The sequence below is a fragment of the Alexandromys fortis genome, unplaced genomic scaffold, assembly GCF_014885135.2.
Source record: "Alexandromys fortis isolate MF-2015 unplaced genomic scaffold, M_Fortis_MF-2015_v1.1 scaffold_72, whole genome shotgun sequence".
NCBI classification, from domain to species: domain Eukaryota; kingdom Metazoa; phylum Chordata; class Mammalia; order Rodentia; family Cricetidae; genus Alexandromys; species Alexandromys fortis.
This window is the reverse complement of record NW_026067969.1, coordinates 5,797,241-5,812,225: the sequence shown is the minus strand read 5'-3', so window position 1 is coordinate 5,812,225 and position 14,985 is coordinate 5,797,241. Positions and strand designations below refer to the sequence as shown.

At 51.4% G+C, this 14,985-nt stretch overlaps 2 protein-coding genes across 2 annotated transcripts; one reads left to right on the top strand and one right to left on the bottom strand.

The window, feature by feature from the left end:
* Positions 1–4,145: 4,145 nt before the first annotated feature.
* Positions 4,146–11,288, top strand: Spout1 (SPOUT domain containing methyltransferase 1). Its single transcript, XM_050155212.1, has 12 exons — positions 4,146–4,228; positions 4,612–4,657; positions 4,779–4,904; positions 6,913–7,072; positions 7,794–7,883; positions 7,957–8,006; positions 8,091–8,221; positions 9,381–9,453; positions 9,551–9,649; positions 10,090–10,192; positions 10,294–10,441; positions 11,141–11,288. The coding sequence occupies exons 1-12, from the start codon at positions 4,193–4,195 to the stop codon at positions 11,231–11,233; spliced, it is 1,155 nt and encodes a 384-aa protein (XP_050011169.1). The 5' UTR covers positions 4,146–4,192; the 3' UTR covers positions 11,234–11,288.
* Positions 11,285–13,853, bottom strand: Endog (endonuclease G). The gene is made up of 3 exons (XM_050155213.1): positions 12,987–13,853; positions 12,214–12,323; positions 11,285–11,609 (listed from the first exon to the last, which is right to left on the bottom strand). Exons 1-3 carry the CDS (start codon positions 13,476–13,478, stop codon positions 11,327–11,329), a joined length of 885 nt encoding a protein of 294 aa, XP_050011170.1. The 5' UTR covers positions 13,479–13,853; the 3' UTR covers positions 11,285–11,326.
* Between the last annotated feature and the right edge of the window lie 1,132 nt (positions 13,854–14,985).

The following is a 14,985-nucleotide window of genomic DNA, read 5'->3' as shown; positions in this document are numbered from 1 at the left end:
GGCAGCCTCTCTCTTCCTCTGGACTGCCTGCTAAACCATTTGGAAGGGACCCCAGAGAACCTCAGACCCCCCACCTTCCCTATGAAGAGAGGGACAGAGAGGAGAGTGTGTCTGTGTGTGAACACTGGGAACCAGGAACTCATCTGAAGTCGCAGGGCTTGTACATGGCAACACAGACTTCCCAGACCCAGGCCTCTGCTGTGCTCCTCACTCTCGGAGGGTGCACGGTGAAGGCTGGCTTAAGGTGTTTGTGTTTATGGATGGGGATGGGGCCTTGGAGACATCTTCACAGGGATTCAAGAACTGCCTGGTGTGTGCACAGAGGTAGGAGGGGCATCTGAGAGCAGCCCCACTGGTCCAGGCTTCCCTGCAACTCCAGCAGCCTGCTGAGGAGGCAGAGTAGGGTAGCCATCATGACCAGTGAGTGCTTGGCCAAAAGTGGACTTGAGGTTTGATTTTGGGCAGGGGTTTTAGACGGTCCTGAAACTCCATTTGTAGACCAAGCTGCTTCAAGCTTGCCAACCTCCTGCCTCTGCTTCCATAGTACTGAGATTACGGCACATTCCATAACTGGCATAGAAGTGGGATTTGATCCCCAGTTGGATGTCTCACTAAAGCCGCTGTAGTCTTAAAGCCCCCCAGAAGGCCATGCTAGGAGCCTGGTCATTGGTAGAGCAACTTCAGGAGTTTCACTCACACCCTTTCTCGAACCTAGAGAAATGATGGGGACATAAGGTGTAAGACCTTCAAAAAATGTTTTCTCCTGAAACAGAATTCCTAAAACATGAAGTTTTGTGATACATAGGAGTGGTTTTGGCTAATCATAAGCGCTCCTTTGGACTTAGGGTCAGCGTAAGAGCTTCGAGGTCACCCTCTCCCCTCTTCTGTCCTCAGGGAATGGGGTGGGACTGGATTTTCAGCTCAATCACAAGGCCATTGATATTTTTCCTGGAAGTTGCCAGGAGAGGTCAGTGTCACACTGTAGCCAAGGTTAGCTTCAAACTCATGGCAATCCTCCTGTTTCTTCCTCTTGAGTATTAGGATTATAAACCTGAGCCATCAGTCCTGGCTTGATTTTGTGTTTTATTTTGTTGGCAGTGCTAAGGACTTCAACTCATGGCTTTGCTCACGCTATCCCACTGAGCTACATCCCCAGCCATAGCCAGTGATTTCAATCAGATGTGCATAGGTAATAAACCTGTCAAAAGACACATTTAGTTAAAAGATTTAATTGGCTTTTATCTGCAGTTCTAGAATCAGATATAAGGGGGGAGGAGTTTGATGGGCCAGAGACATCTCAGTGGCTAAGAGCACTTGCTGCTCTAACAGAGGACATGAGGGTCAGTTTCCAGCACCTACATATAGCAGATCACAACCACCTGTAATTCCATCTCTGAGGGACCCAGCGCTGTCTTCTGGGCTCTGTGAGCATTGCATACACATGATTCTGGGGCTCACACCAGGGTCTCACACATGCTAGGCAAGCATTATTAACTCTGAGCTGAGTCCCAGCCAAGAGTCGTCATTGGAACATGCTTGGTGTCAGAGAAAACACACGGTTTCTCCCTTTCTTTCCCTTTCAAGCCACACAATACTGCTGCTGATGCAGAGGGAGGATTGTGATCCAAATTCAACCTCAAGGGCTCAGGCTTGAAGCAGCTCTGCTGCACCACATGGCAGGATGATAAAGTCTTGCATAGGGTAAACTCAGAATCCTTCATGTCAAACACTGCAACCAAGGCCAGGCAGGATGGCATACCCCATTATTTTACTCCAGAGGTGGGATAGGAAGCATCAGGAGTTCAAGATCTGGCTCTGCTACATTGTGAGTTCAAGGCCAACTCTGATACATGAGACTGTCTCAAAAACAAAAATCCAGGAGCTGGAGAGATGGCTCGGTGGTTAAGAGCACTGACTGCTCTTCCAGAGGACCTGAGTTCAATTCCCAGCACCCACATGGCAGCTCACAACTGTCTGAAGATCTAGTTCCAGGGGATCTGACACCAATGCACATAAAATAAAGTTAAATAAACCATAAAAATATTTTAAAAACAACAACAACAACCAAAATCCAGGCCTGAAGAGATGGTTCAGTAGTTAAGAGCACTCCAGAGGTCCTGAGTTCAATTCCCAGCAACCACATGGTGGTTCACAACTACCTACAATGCAATCTGATGCCCTCTTCTGGTGTGCAGGCAGAACACTGTATACATAATAAATAAACCTTAAAAAAAAATCTAGCGGGGCAGTGGTGGTACATGTCTTTAATCTCAGCACTCCAGGGAGGCTGAGGCAGGAGGATCTTGAGTCAAATGGCCTGTGTGAGATACACAGAGAGCCTCTGAGTTACCCGGCTCCCCACTTCAAAGAAGTGATCTGGGAGCTGGAGAGATGGCTCAGCGGTTAAGAGGTCCTTCCAGAGGACCTGGGTTCAGTTCCCAGTAGATACGAGGTTATGCACAACCTCCTGTAACTTCAGTCCCACGGGATCCAGGGATCTCTTCTGGCCTCCTCAGACACCAGGTAAGCTTGTGGTGCACAGACATACATCCTGACAAAACACTCATTTAAAAAAAAAAAATAAGGCCGGGCGGTGGTGGCGCACGCCTTTAATCCCAGCACTTGGGAGGCAGAGGCAGGCGGATCTCTGTGAGTTCGAGACCAGCCTGGTCTACAAGAGCTTGTTCCAGGACAGGCTCCAAAACCACAGAGAAACCCTGTCTTGAAAAACCAAAAAGAAAAAGAAAACTCAAATGAGTGCTTTTAGCTGCAGTATTCATTTTGGGATGATTTCTTTATCTTTTGAAGGCTTTTACAGTCCTGAAAACTGTATCATTTTTCTGCTAAAAACCCTGTGGTGGCCGGACGGTGGTGGCGCACGCCTTTAATCCCAGCACTCGGGAGGCAGAGGCAGTCGGATTTCTGTGAGTTCGAGGCCAGCCTGGTCTACAAGAGCTAGTTTCAGGACAGGAACCAAAAAGCTACGGAGAAACCCTGTCTCGGAAAAACAAACAAACAAACAAACAAAAACAAAACCTGTGGTGGTTGTTCTTCTGTTATTGAAAAACAATGTTAGCCAATTTTGCAATAGCACTGGTCAACAAATTGTTTACTTCAAACTATGTCCTGTGCCCATACTCTATACTTGGTCCTATTCCAGACTCTGGTGATCAAGTGGTAGAATGAGTATCCTACATTGCAGAACATGGATTCCAATGCATTTGCTTGAATTGCCACAGCAACTTGACCATTTTTCAGCATTGAGTCATATTATCTCCAATACATCATATGTGGTTTCTTTTCATTTTTCTTTTGAAATCTTTCATGTCAAGTCTAAATTAACTTTTGTCTTTAGCTAATGACTGCCCCGGGTAAGATTAAATCATATATCAATGTAACTGAGAATAAACTGTGACTTTCAGTATATTTAAGAAATATAATTAGGGCAGAAATTTCCCTGTCTCTAAATTGTACTATCATTCACATATCATGCTGAAAAAGGAAAAAGACAATGAATAGAAAATTATAGTAATCAACTGAAATAATAGTATCATAGCTGAATTTCATGTCCTACCAGAGGAATTATTAAACAGTTAAAACATACATAATTATACTTCATAAATTTAATAATAAAGAAATATAATTATTACCAACTTGTACTTTATAATCTTNAGTCCAGGGTACATAGTAAAACCCTATCTCAATTTTTTTTTTCAGTTTGAAGACCCCCACACAAACTAAAAAATTAAAAGTCATAAAGAATAAAGTCTGGGCAGGGTTGAAAATGTAGGTCACAGGTTGATTTAGCAGGAGTCAGGCCCTCGGTTGGAGTCCCAGGAAAATGAATGAGTGTTATAAACACAAAGAAAGTGCAAAGGAATTAATTGTAGAACTGGATTAAATTACTCCTAAAGTAATTTCCAGTAGGGTCTCCTTACATACAACATGGAAGCTGAATGTCATCCTGTTACCAACTGGGAGGGCCCTAAGTGACCATACTGCTGGAAACTCTTTTGTCCTGGAGAGGCACCAGCACCGCGGCCCGCCACTGCTCCACGAGTGTCCGCGCTCCACCTCCCAATGACTCCCAGGCCGCGCGTCCACGCGTCTCGGGGCCTTCGATTGGGCAGCTCCGCTGAGGTGTGGCCGGAAGAGGCGGGGCTGATTGGGAAGCGCGTGGTGTTCCGGAAACATGGCGGAGCACTCTAGGAAGCGTCCGTGTGGCCCAGTAAGTGGCAGCAGGTGGGGTTCCGGGCGAGGCCGGGGCGCGCGGCGTCTCGCCGGTGTCGGTCTTGAGGGCTCCCTCCTCGCCGCTCGCCCGGGGCCTGAGCTTGCGCGGTTAGCTGGCCCGGGCTACACTCCGCAGGGCGGCGGTGCTCACGCTGCCGAGCCCTTTCTTGACTTCTGATTCCTAGGGCAACGCTGTGGCTCGACCGCTCCTCCCTTGCCTCAGTTTCTTCTTTTGCCCTATGTGAATTTATTCCTGAACTTTCCGGTTGGTTACTGTGCCGAGGCTATGGTTTGGGGAATTCAGATGGCTGGAGGCCTGCAACGATGCTCCCCGCCGATGTGTGACCGTTTAGGTTCTCATTTTCCCTCCTGCTCTTCCAGGGCGAACACGGCCAAAGGGTTGAATGGCGAAAATGGAAGCAGCAGAGTAAGTAAGGGCTGAGCCCTCCCTTTCCCCAGCCCACCTAATGCCCTGCAGGCTGAGCCCAGGCTGCTTCAGTGAGGGAAATCTCACTATGGGCCCTCTTCCCCCACCAATTCTTCTCCAGAAAAGGAGGAGAAAAAGAAGTGGAAGGACCTCAAAATGATGAAAAAACTGGAGCGGCAGCGGGCGCAGGATGAACAGGCTAAGCGCCAGGAGGAGGAGGAGGCTGCTGCCCAAAGTAGCGACCAGGGTAAGCGCTGGGTCCTGGGGCCGACCCCCACACCTAACCTGCCGCCCTCTCTCGCCCCTCTATCCTCTGTCCCTCTCTCCTTTGCTTTCTCCTCCTTTCTCTCTTCCCCTTCATTTTTCTCCCTCCCTCTCTTTCTCTTTTTTTTTTTCCCCTTTAAGTGAGGGGCTAAAGATTATAAGCCAGAGCCTTTATTCCTAGTAGGGAAGCATTCACTCGCCAGCCTACCCTTGGCTCAGACCTCCTGAGCACGTTCTGAGTGCTTTGGTTACATTTTGAATTTAATTTCATAATGGAAATATTTATCTTCCCATTGTATCTAATACTGAAAATGTTCCAGAAAACTATGAAAAAGAAAAACTGGGGGCTGGAGAACTGGCTCAGTGGTTAAGAGCATTGGCAGCTCTTCCCAGCACCCACTTGGCAGCTCTCAACTGTCTGTAAGTCCAGTTTCAGGGCATCTGATGGTAAGGCACATAAAATAAAGTTAAATAAATTTTTAAAAAAGGAAGAAAGACAAACTGAGCAGGCTGTGGCTGTGGTTTGTTCTGACATTATGACTAGTGGTGCGGCCAGACAGAGTGTACGGTGTAACAGCCGGGAATCCTGGGTTAGTACATTCCCCTATCTTTATTCCCCCAGCAGACTATCTTTTTCTGGTTGTTGTGATACACATAGCTATAATCTCAATACCTGGGACTCTGAGGCAGGAGGATAGAGATTTAAGGGCTAGTCCAGGGCAAGTAGTAGCCACGTCTAAAACAAACAAAACCAAAAGTATCCTCTTTCACTGGTGGGTGTGTGGGAGTGGTAACATTGTACCCTTGTGGAGCTCAGCAGCTAGCCTCGGTGGTGGTGAGAAGCCCTCTGTTCAAGGACTCTGGAAGTGATCTATGTGTCACCTCTTTCAGATAAAGAAACCGGGAGGGACAGACTATATGGAGGCTCATCTACAGCAAGGCGACCTAGCTCATATCTCAGCTCCCCACCGCTTAGTCCTGGTAGGCAGGACACTTAGCCGACTCCCAGGGTGACAGAACACACTCAGGTAAATGAAGGGCAGTGATTTCAGGAGCTTTCCGCTGGTCTTCACGCCACAGATGCTCCTGCCTCTAACCCCGGAGCCATCTCTCAGCCCCGAGACTTCTTATTAATTATGAAAGCTCAGCCTTAGCTTAGACTTGTCCCTAACTAGCTATTATAACTTAAATTAACCTGCTTCTGTTAATCCACGTTCTTCCACGTGGCATTTTTATCTCTCCTCCATTCTGGATATCTGACTTGGTCTGTGGCTCACAGGCATTACCTGAGAGTCCAGACTCATTGCCTCTTCCCACCCCCCATCCCACCTAGCCTCTCCTGCCCAACTATTGGCCAGTCAGCTCTTTTTAAAACCAATCAGAAGGCGCCTTGGCAAAAACACATCTTCACAGTGTACAAAAAGATTAGCCTACAACAAGTCGGTGATTTATACATGTTGTGTATGCATGTGCACAAATATGTGTATATATTTGTTTCCAGTCTGGGTTGATGGAATCCATAGGTGTGGAACCTACGGGTAGAGGACAGACTTGATGCTTCCTGGAGCTTACATCAGATGCTGTTTATATTTTTGCTGTCTTTTAAAGATTTATTCATTTTTACATATATGGGTGTTTTGTTTGCATGTACTTCTGAAAACCAAGAGGGTGTCAGATCCCATAGGACTGTAGTTACAGACATTTGTGTTGGGAATCGATCTTAGGGCCTGTGTGAGAACAGCCAGATTTTAATGGGTCTCGTCTACATCTGATAGCTGGTAAATGAGGTATCTCAGAGCTGAGCCAGGATCTGGGCATAGGCCAGTGCTGCTGACCACTGTTTGACCTTGCTCTCCGGGCTGCCTTACTCTGAGAAGCCTTGGAGACTTTGGTTCAGTTCTTCCTGAAGAGACTGAAACTCCTCCCATTTAGACAGTTCTCTTACTCTGAGCCATGTCAGGCTGACCAGGTGCACCCCTTGCCCCTGCTAGGACGGCCTTACACTCTGAGTGTGGCCCTGCCAGGCTCCATCCTGGACAACGCCCAGTCACCTGAGCTTCGCACCTACCTGGCTGGCCAGATTGCCAGAGCCTGCACCATCTTCTGTGTGGACGAGATTGTGGTGTTCGATGAAGAGGGCCAAGATACCAAGTGAGAGTCTTTACGGGGAGGGGAGAAGAGGAGGGCCGCCAGGCTTGGCTGTGACTTTGTCCTGTCCCTTGTCACCTGCCTGGCTCTTTGAAAGTACCCACATTATAATCCTTATTTTGTGGAGGCAAGGACACTCACACTGGGTGGGAGGAGCTCTCAGAGGCAAGGATGCTTACACTGGGTGGGAGGAGCTCTCAGAGGCAAGGATGCTCACACTGGGTGGAAGGAGCTCTCAGAGGCAAGGATGCTCACACTGGGTGGGAGGAGCTCTCAGATGCAGCTGCAGTTGCATCTGTTTTCTCCCGTGGTGCTGGAGATTGATCTCTGGGATTTGCGCATGTTCTGTCACTGAAGCTGCATGTCATTCAGCTCTAAGACCCCGTTGTGTGCCTGTTTAATATTTATTTATGGTGCTTGTATACACACACTGGTTTGGTTGTGGAGATCAAATGACAATTTAGGCCAGGCGGTGGTGTTACACGCCTTTAATCCCAGCACTGAGGAGGCAGAGGCAGGCGGATCTCTGAGCTGGAGGACAGGCTAGTCTACACAGAGAAACCATAAGGAAGACAACTTGTGGAGTCAGGTCGTCAGTTCTTTCCTCATGGGGGTTCTGGACATGGAACTTAAGTTTTCAGGGTTGGGAGCAAGAGCCCTCAACTGGATACGCCACCTCTCCAGCCTAGCACTTGCATCCTAAGCCCTGTCTTTATCTTTCCAGGACTGTGGAAGGGGAATTCAGGGGAGTTGGCAAGAAGGGGCAGGCATGTGTACAGCTGGCCCGCATCCTGCAGTACCTGGAGTGTCCACAGTAAGTGTGAGGTGAGGGTGGTGTCCCCTTGGATGTAGTAGAGGGAGGGCCTGACAACTGCGTTCTTCCCCAGGTACCTGAGAAAGGCGTTCTTCCCCAAACACCAGGATCTGCAGTTCGCAGGTATGGCTGGTGTGCCTGGCTCATCCGTAGGTACTGAGAGTGGGGCCTGGACCTGACATCATCCCCCTCCTGTTCCCTGCTCAGGAATCCTCAACCCCTTGGACAGCCCTCACCACATGCGGCAGGACGAGGAATCGGAGTTCCGAGAAGGCGTTGTGGTGGACCGGCCCACCAAGGCGGGCCATGGCTCTCTGGTCAACTGTGGGATGAAGAAGGTAGGAATGGAGGTGGGCTGTGTACACCTTGAGGACACCTGCTAGCTGTGGAGGACAGGCAGGAACATAAGAATAGGGAGACCTGGGCTCTAGCCTGCTGTGAAACACCAGTTATTGCTAACTGGACCAGAGAAGTACCCAAAGCAGGGCTCGAGAGATGAACCCAGAGAAGCTGGAGCACTGGCTCACCAGTTAAGAGTACTGGCTGCTCCTGCAGAGGACCCTGGTTCAGGTCCCAGCACCCACATGGTGGCTCACAAACCAACTGTTCCAGGGGCTCTGGTGCCCTCTTCTGGCCTCCATGGGCCCCAGGCGTGAACATGATACACAAACAAACATGCAGGCGAAATACCCATGAAATAGAAATGATAGAGAGAAGCCAGGACCAAACCCAGTGTTGTCGGGGCGGTTTGTTTATTATTTACTTTTGTTGCAGAGATCTAATTGTGCTCTGTAATTGAAGTACATTCTCAGATTTGCTGATTTGGGGGTTAGGTGATTCTTTAAATTTTTCCCTTTTTTAATTATTTATTTATTTATTATGTATGCAATATTCTGTCTGTGTGTATGCCTGCAGGCCAGAAGAGGGCACCAGACCCCATTACAGATGGTTGTGAGCCACCATGTGGTTGCTGGGAATTGAACTCAGGACCTTTGGAAGAGCAGGCAATGCTTTTAACCTCTGAGCCATCTCTCCAGCCCCCTAAATTTTTCCTTTTTATGTGGGTGTGAATGTGTGGGTAAGCATGCACGTGCCAAGGAGGAACTGAGGGGAGAAACCTCCAGTCATCAGGCCTGGGATGGCGTGTGAGCCATCTTGCAGAGCCGGCAGCTCGTTTATAGTCTGCTTTTCCACAGATGAGGAAACTGAGGCTCACAGGAGTTAACTGCCCTCAGACTCCTACAGCTCCTAAGTGGCAAAGCCACCACGTGGAGGAAACTGCGACTTCATCTCTTTGTAGACTCCATGTCCTAGCCCCAGGCTTCTCTTTCTGACCAGTGCCCTGTGATGATAATTATTCTGCATGAACGGTCCCTCTTAGCAGGTCCCACTCAGTGCCAGAAGCAGGCAGGTTGGCCTGGCACCAGATTCCTCTGAGTCTCTGAGAACGTTGGCCCCTTTGAGGTGTGGCACTCATTTCCTCTAGCTTCTCTGCAGGAGGTGAAGATTGACAAGAAACTGGAGCCCGGACTTCGGGTGACCGTGCGACTGAACCAAAAGCAGCTCCCGGGTATCTGGAAGCTTCCTCGGCCCTTACAGTTGCCTGGCTCAGAGCCTCCTCCTGCCTCCCTGTCTCCTTGGTGTTCATAGCCTGTTCTGTTCCTCAGAATGCAAGACATACAAGGGAACAGTCGTGTCTTCACAGGACCCCCGCACCAAAGCCGGTCTCTACTGGGGCTACACCGTCCGCCTGGCCTCCTGTCTCAGTAAGGACAGAAGCTCCTTCCCTGAATGTCCCTCTGTACTAGATGGCATGTTTAGGTGGTGTCGTCTCTGGTCTCATCTCTGGTGAATGCTGAGAGCAGGATGTGATTGGTTCCCAGCCTCCATCCCAGCACCAGGAGGCCTACACAGGAATCTCAGTGTAAACCTGAGGCTAGCTCAGGAGACAGCAAGACCTTGTCTCAAACACCAGACCAAGAAAGCCCTCTGAAGCAAGTGTGAGGCCGCTGAACATTGTCTGGGGTTTGGGAGCTCTTCCTGCCTACCCTGTGCTCCCCAGCCAGGCTTCAACTCCACCATTCCCTGCCCTCAGTTTCCCAAGAGCAGTAGAGGACCTCCTTTACTGAGCTTTCTCCACCTGCCCTTGTGATGTGCTAGACACACAGCCAAGAGCAGGACCCCACTGAGCTGGCCCCACCCCCAGGTGCTGTGTTTGCTGAGGCTCCCTTCCAGGATGGGTATGATTTGACCATTGGGACATCAGAACGTGGCTCTAACGTAGCCTCTGCCCAGCTGCCTAGCTTCAGGTGCGTGCTGCTTAGGGCAGGGACAGGGCCCTACTGTACATGGGGTGGGGACTGTGTCCTGTGGAGCCTTGAAGTCAGTGACTCCCTTTCTCTGGTACCAGGCATGCTCTTGTGGTGTTCGGGGGCCTCCAAGGGCTAGAAGCTGGAGTGGATGCTGACCCCAACCTGGAAGTGTCTGAACCCAGTGTCCTCTTCGACTTTTATGTCAACACATGCCCCAGCCAGGGCAGCCGTACTATCCGCACTGAGGTGAGCCACAGCCACAGATATCCAGTTTTCCTGGTAACCCACCCTAGGTATCTTTTCTGAAGATTTATTTATGTGTTTTATATATGGATGTTTTGTCTGTGTGCACTTCTGCACATCAGAAGAGGGCATCAGATCCCATGAGACTACAGGTATAGACAGTTGTGAGCTACCATATGGTTGCTGGGAATTGAACTCAGGACCTCTGGAAAAGTGCTCTTAACCACTGAACCATCTCCCCAGCCTCAGCCTAAATACCTTTTCTGAAGATGGGGCCCTTACACAGCAAACTATTGGCAGGGACAAGATACAAGAGCCATAGGGTTGCAAGTCCTGGGCCTGTAGTAGTCTTATGTTCCCAGTTTACCTGCCTGTGCCCATTCAGGGCCTCTGCTTCCTTGGTGGTATCTTAGGTCCCTCCGGATGTCAACATTTCTGTTCTGGGGGAAAATGTCCCACAAGACCAGAGCATCCATGGGATTTGTGCAACCGTCCCTGAGGCCAGCATGGATTGCTGTCCCTATGGGTTACTATGGGGGAGGGGTAGCGGCCTTTTCTCCACCAGTCTCAGGGTGGTGACTGCAGGTTGACAACCCCTCTGCCTGTTCCCGAGGCCCCGCCCATCCTCTTATCCTTCCTGGGTCTTGGGCAGCTGGCTGTGAAGACAAGGAAGAGCTGGACAGCCAACTTCTCTCCTTCCAGGAAGCCATACTCATCTCGCTGGCTGCCCTGCAACCTGGTCTCACCCAGGCAGGTTCCCAGACCACCCGACAGCTTTGTGGTTCTAGGGTGTAGCAGCAGCAGAAAATGGAGGATCACCAGGAACAAACATGGTCAAGACATGTCTACAAAAATAACCACCTTTAATATGAGCCAGCCCAGTCTCCCTCACTTGCTGCCAGCAGTGATGGCCTTGAGGTTCCCAGCTCGCGCCAGGATATTGGGCACGAAGAGCAGTCCTGAAGCACGCTCGATGCTCTCGATGGGCACCAGGAAACGCTCCAAAGGGATGGTCTCGTCCACAGGGGCATTGGGCATCACATAGGAACGCAGCTCAATCTGCCCGCTGGTGGCCTCCAGGATGAGCACCTTGAAGAAGTGTGTGGGCACTGCCACGTGGTTCTTCCCAATAACCTGGTACTTTACATAGGACTTCCCATCAGCCTCCGTCCTGTGGAAAAGACCCAGGCACACATGACCAGGAGGCATGGTTGGACACAAGGCCACCCCTTCCAGGAAGCCCTCCCTGGCTTCCAACAAGAAATTTATGTGCCTTGCCTGGTTGTCTCTTTGGGTCTAGGAACTCCATAAGGTGGGGACCAATGCTCATTCCTACGCTTTTCTGCCCATTGCTGCTTCAGACAGAATGGGTGGCAATAAATGCTGCTAGAGGAATGAGCTCTAGGTCCTGAATTCACCCATGTGGACATGTGGCTACTACCTGTCCCCATAGGCAGGACACCGAGCAAGCGAGGAGTGGGGGCCATGACAGTGGCATAGTCCTTGCCCAGCCTGTGCCGATCACAGGGTTTTCTCATGTTCTGGCAGGACTGACACGGGAGGGAACGCCTCCAGCACAGGAAGGCAAAGGTAAGAGCCTGGTACAGCGTGGGTTAGAGAGGTGCCACGGTTTCAAAAGAGGGTGGTAAAGGCAGATTTGGGGCCTAGCGACTGTGGGCAGGACCATTCTAGGCCACCCAAAGGTCTCTGGCTACCATGAAACAGAAAGCCCGGGGTGGAGAGTAAGTGGGAGGCCCTGTTAGCCACAGGCTTACCTGGGCAGGAAAAGAGGCCCCGTGCAGACATAGACGTTTTGGTAAGTGCGAGTCAAGCTGCGGCTGTACTTCTCCAGGTTGTTCCAGGCATTCTGGTTGAGGTGCGGCACCTGGTGGAAGCAGCAAGGCTCAGGACCATACCTGGGACCTTCTTTTAGGAATGCCCTGGGTCCTAAGGAGGTGGCCAAGCAAGTGGAGGACAGAGGCTCAAAGGGGTCGCTCCTTGAGGCTCTGTGATTTCAGAGGTTGAGTGTCATAGAGCTGACCACCGCTAGCCACACCACCCTTTCCTAGGCTAAAGAACCAGACGGAGGATTAATCCTTTAGAGATCCCCTAGGCCCCTTGAGCCTGCCAGGCCTCAGAACAAGCGCTGGTGTGGGGTGTGGAGTCGGCCCTATGCCCCATGCCCGGCCATCCTGGTTCACTTATCAAGATCCTACTGGGAGCAGGTGCAGTGTTAACAATGTGTGCGGAGTGATGTGACTGATGCCAACAGCTCAACTTCGTGCCAGCTGCATTCCTGGCAGCTGCTGCAGGCCAGATGGTGCGGAGTAGGCAACCTCCTGGGTTCCCTCGGGAAGTACACAGGCTATCTTACTGACTGGCATTGCGGCAGCCAGTTTCCCACAGGAGGCTGGAGAGAGGGATGCTCCCAGTAAGTACTTCGTGTAAACTCAAACCCCGTCTAGGGCTCTTCCCTCCCGCAAAGGTGCACGCATAAAAGTCAGAACTAGGCGTTGAAGTCAGGCAGGTGACCAGGGACCACTTCTACCTGCGGGGCCACGTTACTCAGGTAGAAGGTGTCGTTCATCGCCCGCTGGCTCCAGCGATGGTTGGCGGCGGCGGCCAAGTGGCCGCGGTCAAAGCCGCTGCCGCGGTAGTCCGCGTTGGTGGCACGGTGGTACGCATGCACAGAGTCGTCCTCTCGGAAGTCGCAGGCGCTACGGTCGCCGTCGCCGCGGAGCCGCTCGGGCCGCAGCTGCTCTAACACCCACAGCGCACCGCGCGTGCGCGGGTCGTAGCTCAGCACGTAGGACTCGCGGCTCCGGAGCTGCGCCACGCCGGGCAGCCCGTACTTGGCCAGCTCCCCGGTGCCGCCCGCCGGCCCTCCCGGCAGCGCGGGCAGATCGGCCGCGACCACGGGCAACACTGGCACCCGGCTCAGCAGCCCCGGCGCTCCCCCCGCCCGACGCCGCCAGTGCTCGGCCGCGGCGCCCAGTCCCGCGCCTAGCGCCAGGGTCAGGCCAACCCGCAGGGCACGCATGGCCTCCAGGAGGGCGAGCGTGGTCGAGGAGCTAAGGGAAGGAGCCTAGGACCGGGACCAGCCCACGCGAGTGTCCTCCAAGACTTTCCCCTGCCCTTTTGAGACGCGGCCTGGGCGTGACACCGCCGTGCCCGCTTGCCATTGGTCCCTGCCAAGTCTGGCTCCGCCTCGCCTCTTGAGCCTCAGGAAACCTGGCCTCCTGCAAGGCCTGTAGCGCCACCCTCGGGTCCGCGAATTTAACCTTCACACAGGCCTGGGAAATCGAGTTGCTTGAACAGGACAGAAGCCCATGTCTGTCAGACTCCTCCTGTCCACCCATAATTGAGTCACCAAATGAGCCAAAGACTACTTTAGATTCGCTGGCAAAAGGACGCAAGTGCAGGCTGTAGCTGCTGACAGCAGCCCGGGGCTGAAGCTTGCTAGTAAGGCTATAGAAAGAGGCTTGAAAAGCCTACCCTAGAGTCATGGGTCAACCCCCCCCCCCCTTAAGACAGGGTTTCTTTGTGTAGCCCTGGCTGTTCTGGAATGTAAGACTTTAAGACAATTCTGAAGCCATTTCTGACCGTTCTGAATCCTCTCAGCCTCTGTGCCTTAGTGCTTCCTCTCCTCTGGGAACCAAGGACCTAACAGCTACACATGCACGTACCCATATACGTATGTTTTGATTCGGTCCCCTGGGAAATGGGGTCAAAATGACCTCTTACCTCATCTGATCTGGCAATTACTGGTAATAGCTCTTTTGAATAAGCCAATCACAACCCCGCCTTGCTTCTGTGTCCTCCTTTAAAAGTAGCCTGTGCCAGCTATTCAAGGTCTCTCTGCTTCCCGAATGCTGAGGGACCCTGTCATGACAGAATTAATAAAATCCTCATGCTTTTGCATCGGCTGTGGTGTGTGAGATGGCCTCTGGGGGCGACTCCTCCTCGGTGTTTGGATGCTAGAGTCCAACAGGAACTCATTCTGTAGACCAGGCTGGCCTCGAACTCACCAATACCCACTTGCCTCTGCCTCCCGAGTGCTGGGATTAAGGGCTTGCACCACCACTGCCCACTCCTTTCAACTCGCTTTTAAAGGGGTGAGCCTGGGAAGTATGTTGTTTAAGACAGTGTTTCCTGTCCCTAGTAGCTGGAATACACAGTCCTCAAAACTAAATCAATGTTATACTTTTGGTTGTGAGCCTAGCCATCTCTCCAGCCCATAAATCAATGTTAAAAAGGAGGGAAAAACATTTTTGGTGGTGGGGAGCCAGCTCAGTGGGTAAAAGCAATGCCTGGTGACATGATTTCCATCCCTGGAACTCACATAGGAGCCAGAGACAACAGCTCACATCTGTAATCCCGGCATCCCCAAACTGAGATTTGAGGCCGAGGCAGGAGCCACTGCACTGCACAGTGGATGAAATAAGAGACCTTGAAAGAGAGTGGAAGGAGGGAGCTGCCTCATGAGCCCGTACCTCAATATGTATGTCCCTGTGCACGGGATGGCATGAGCTTATGCATGTGCGCGC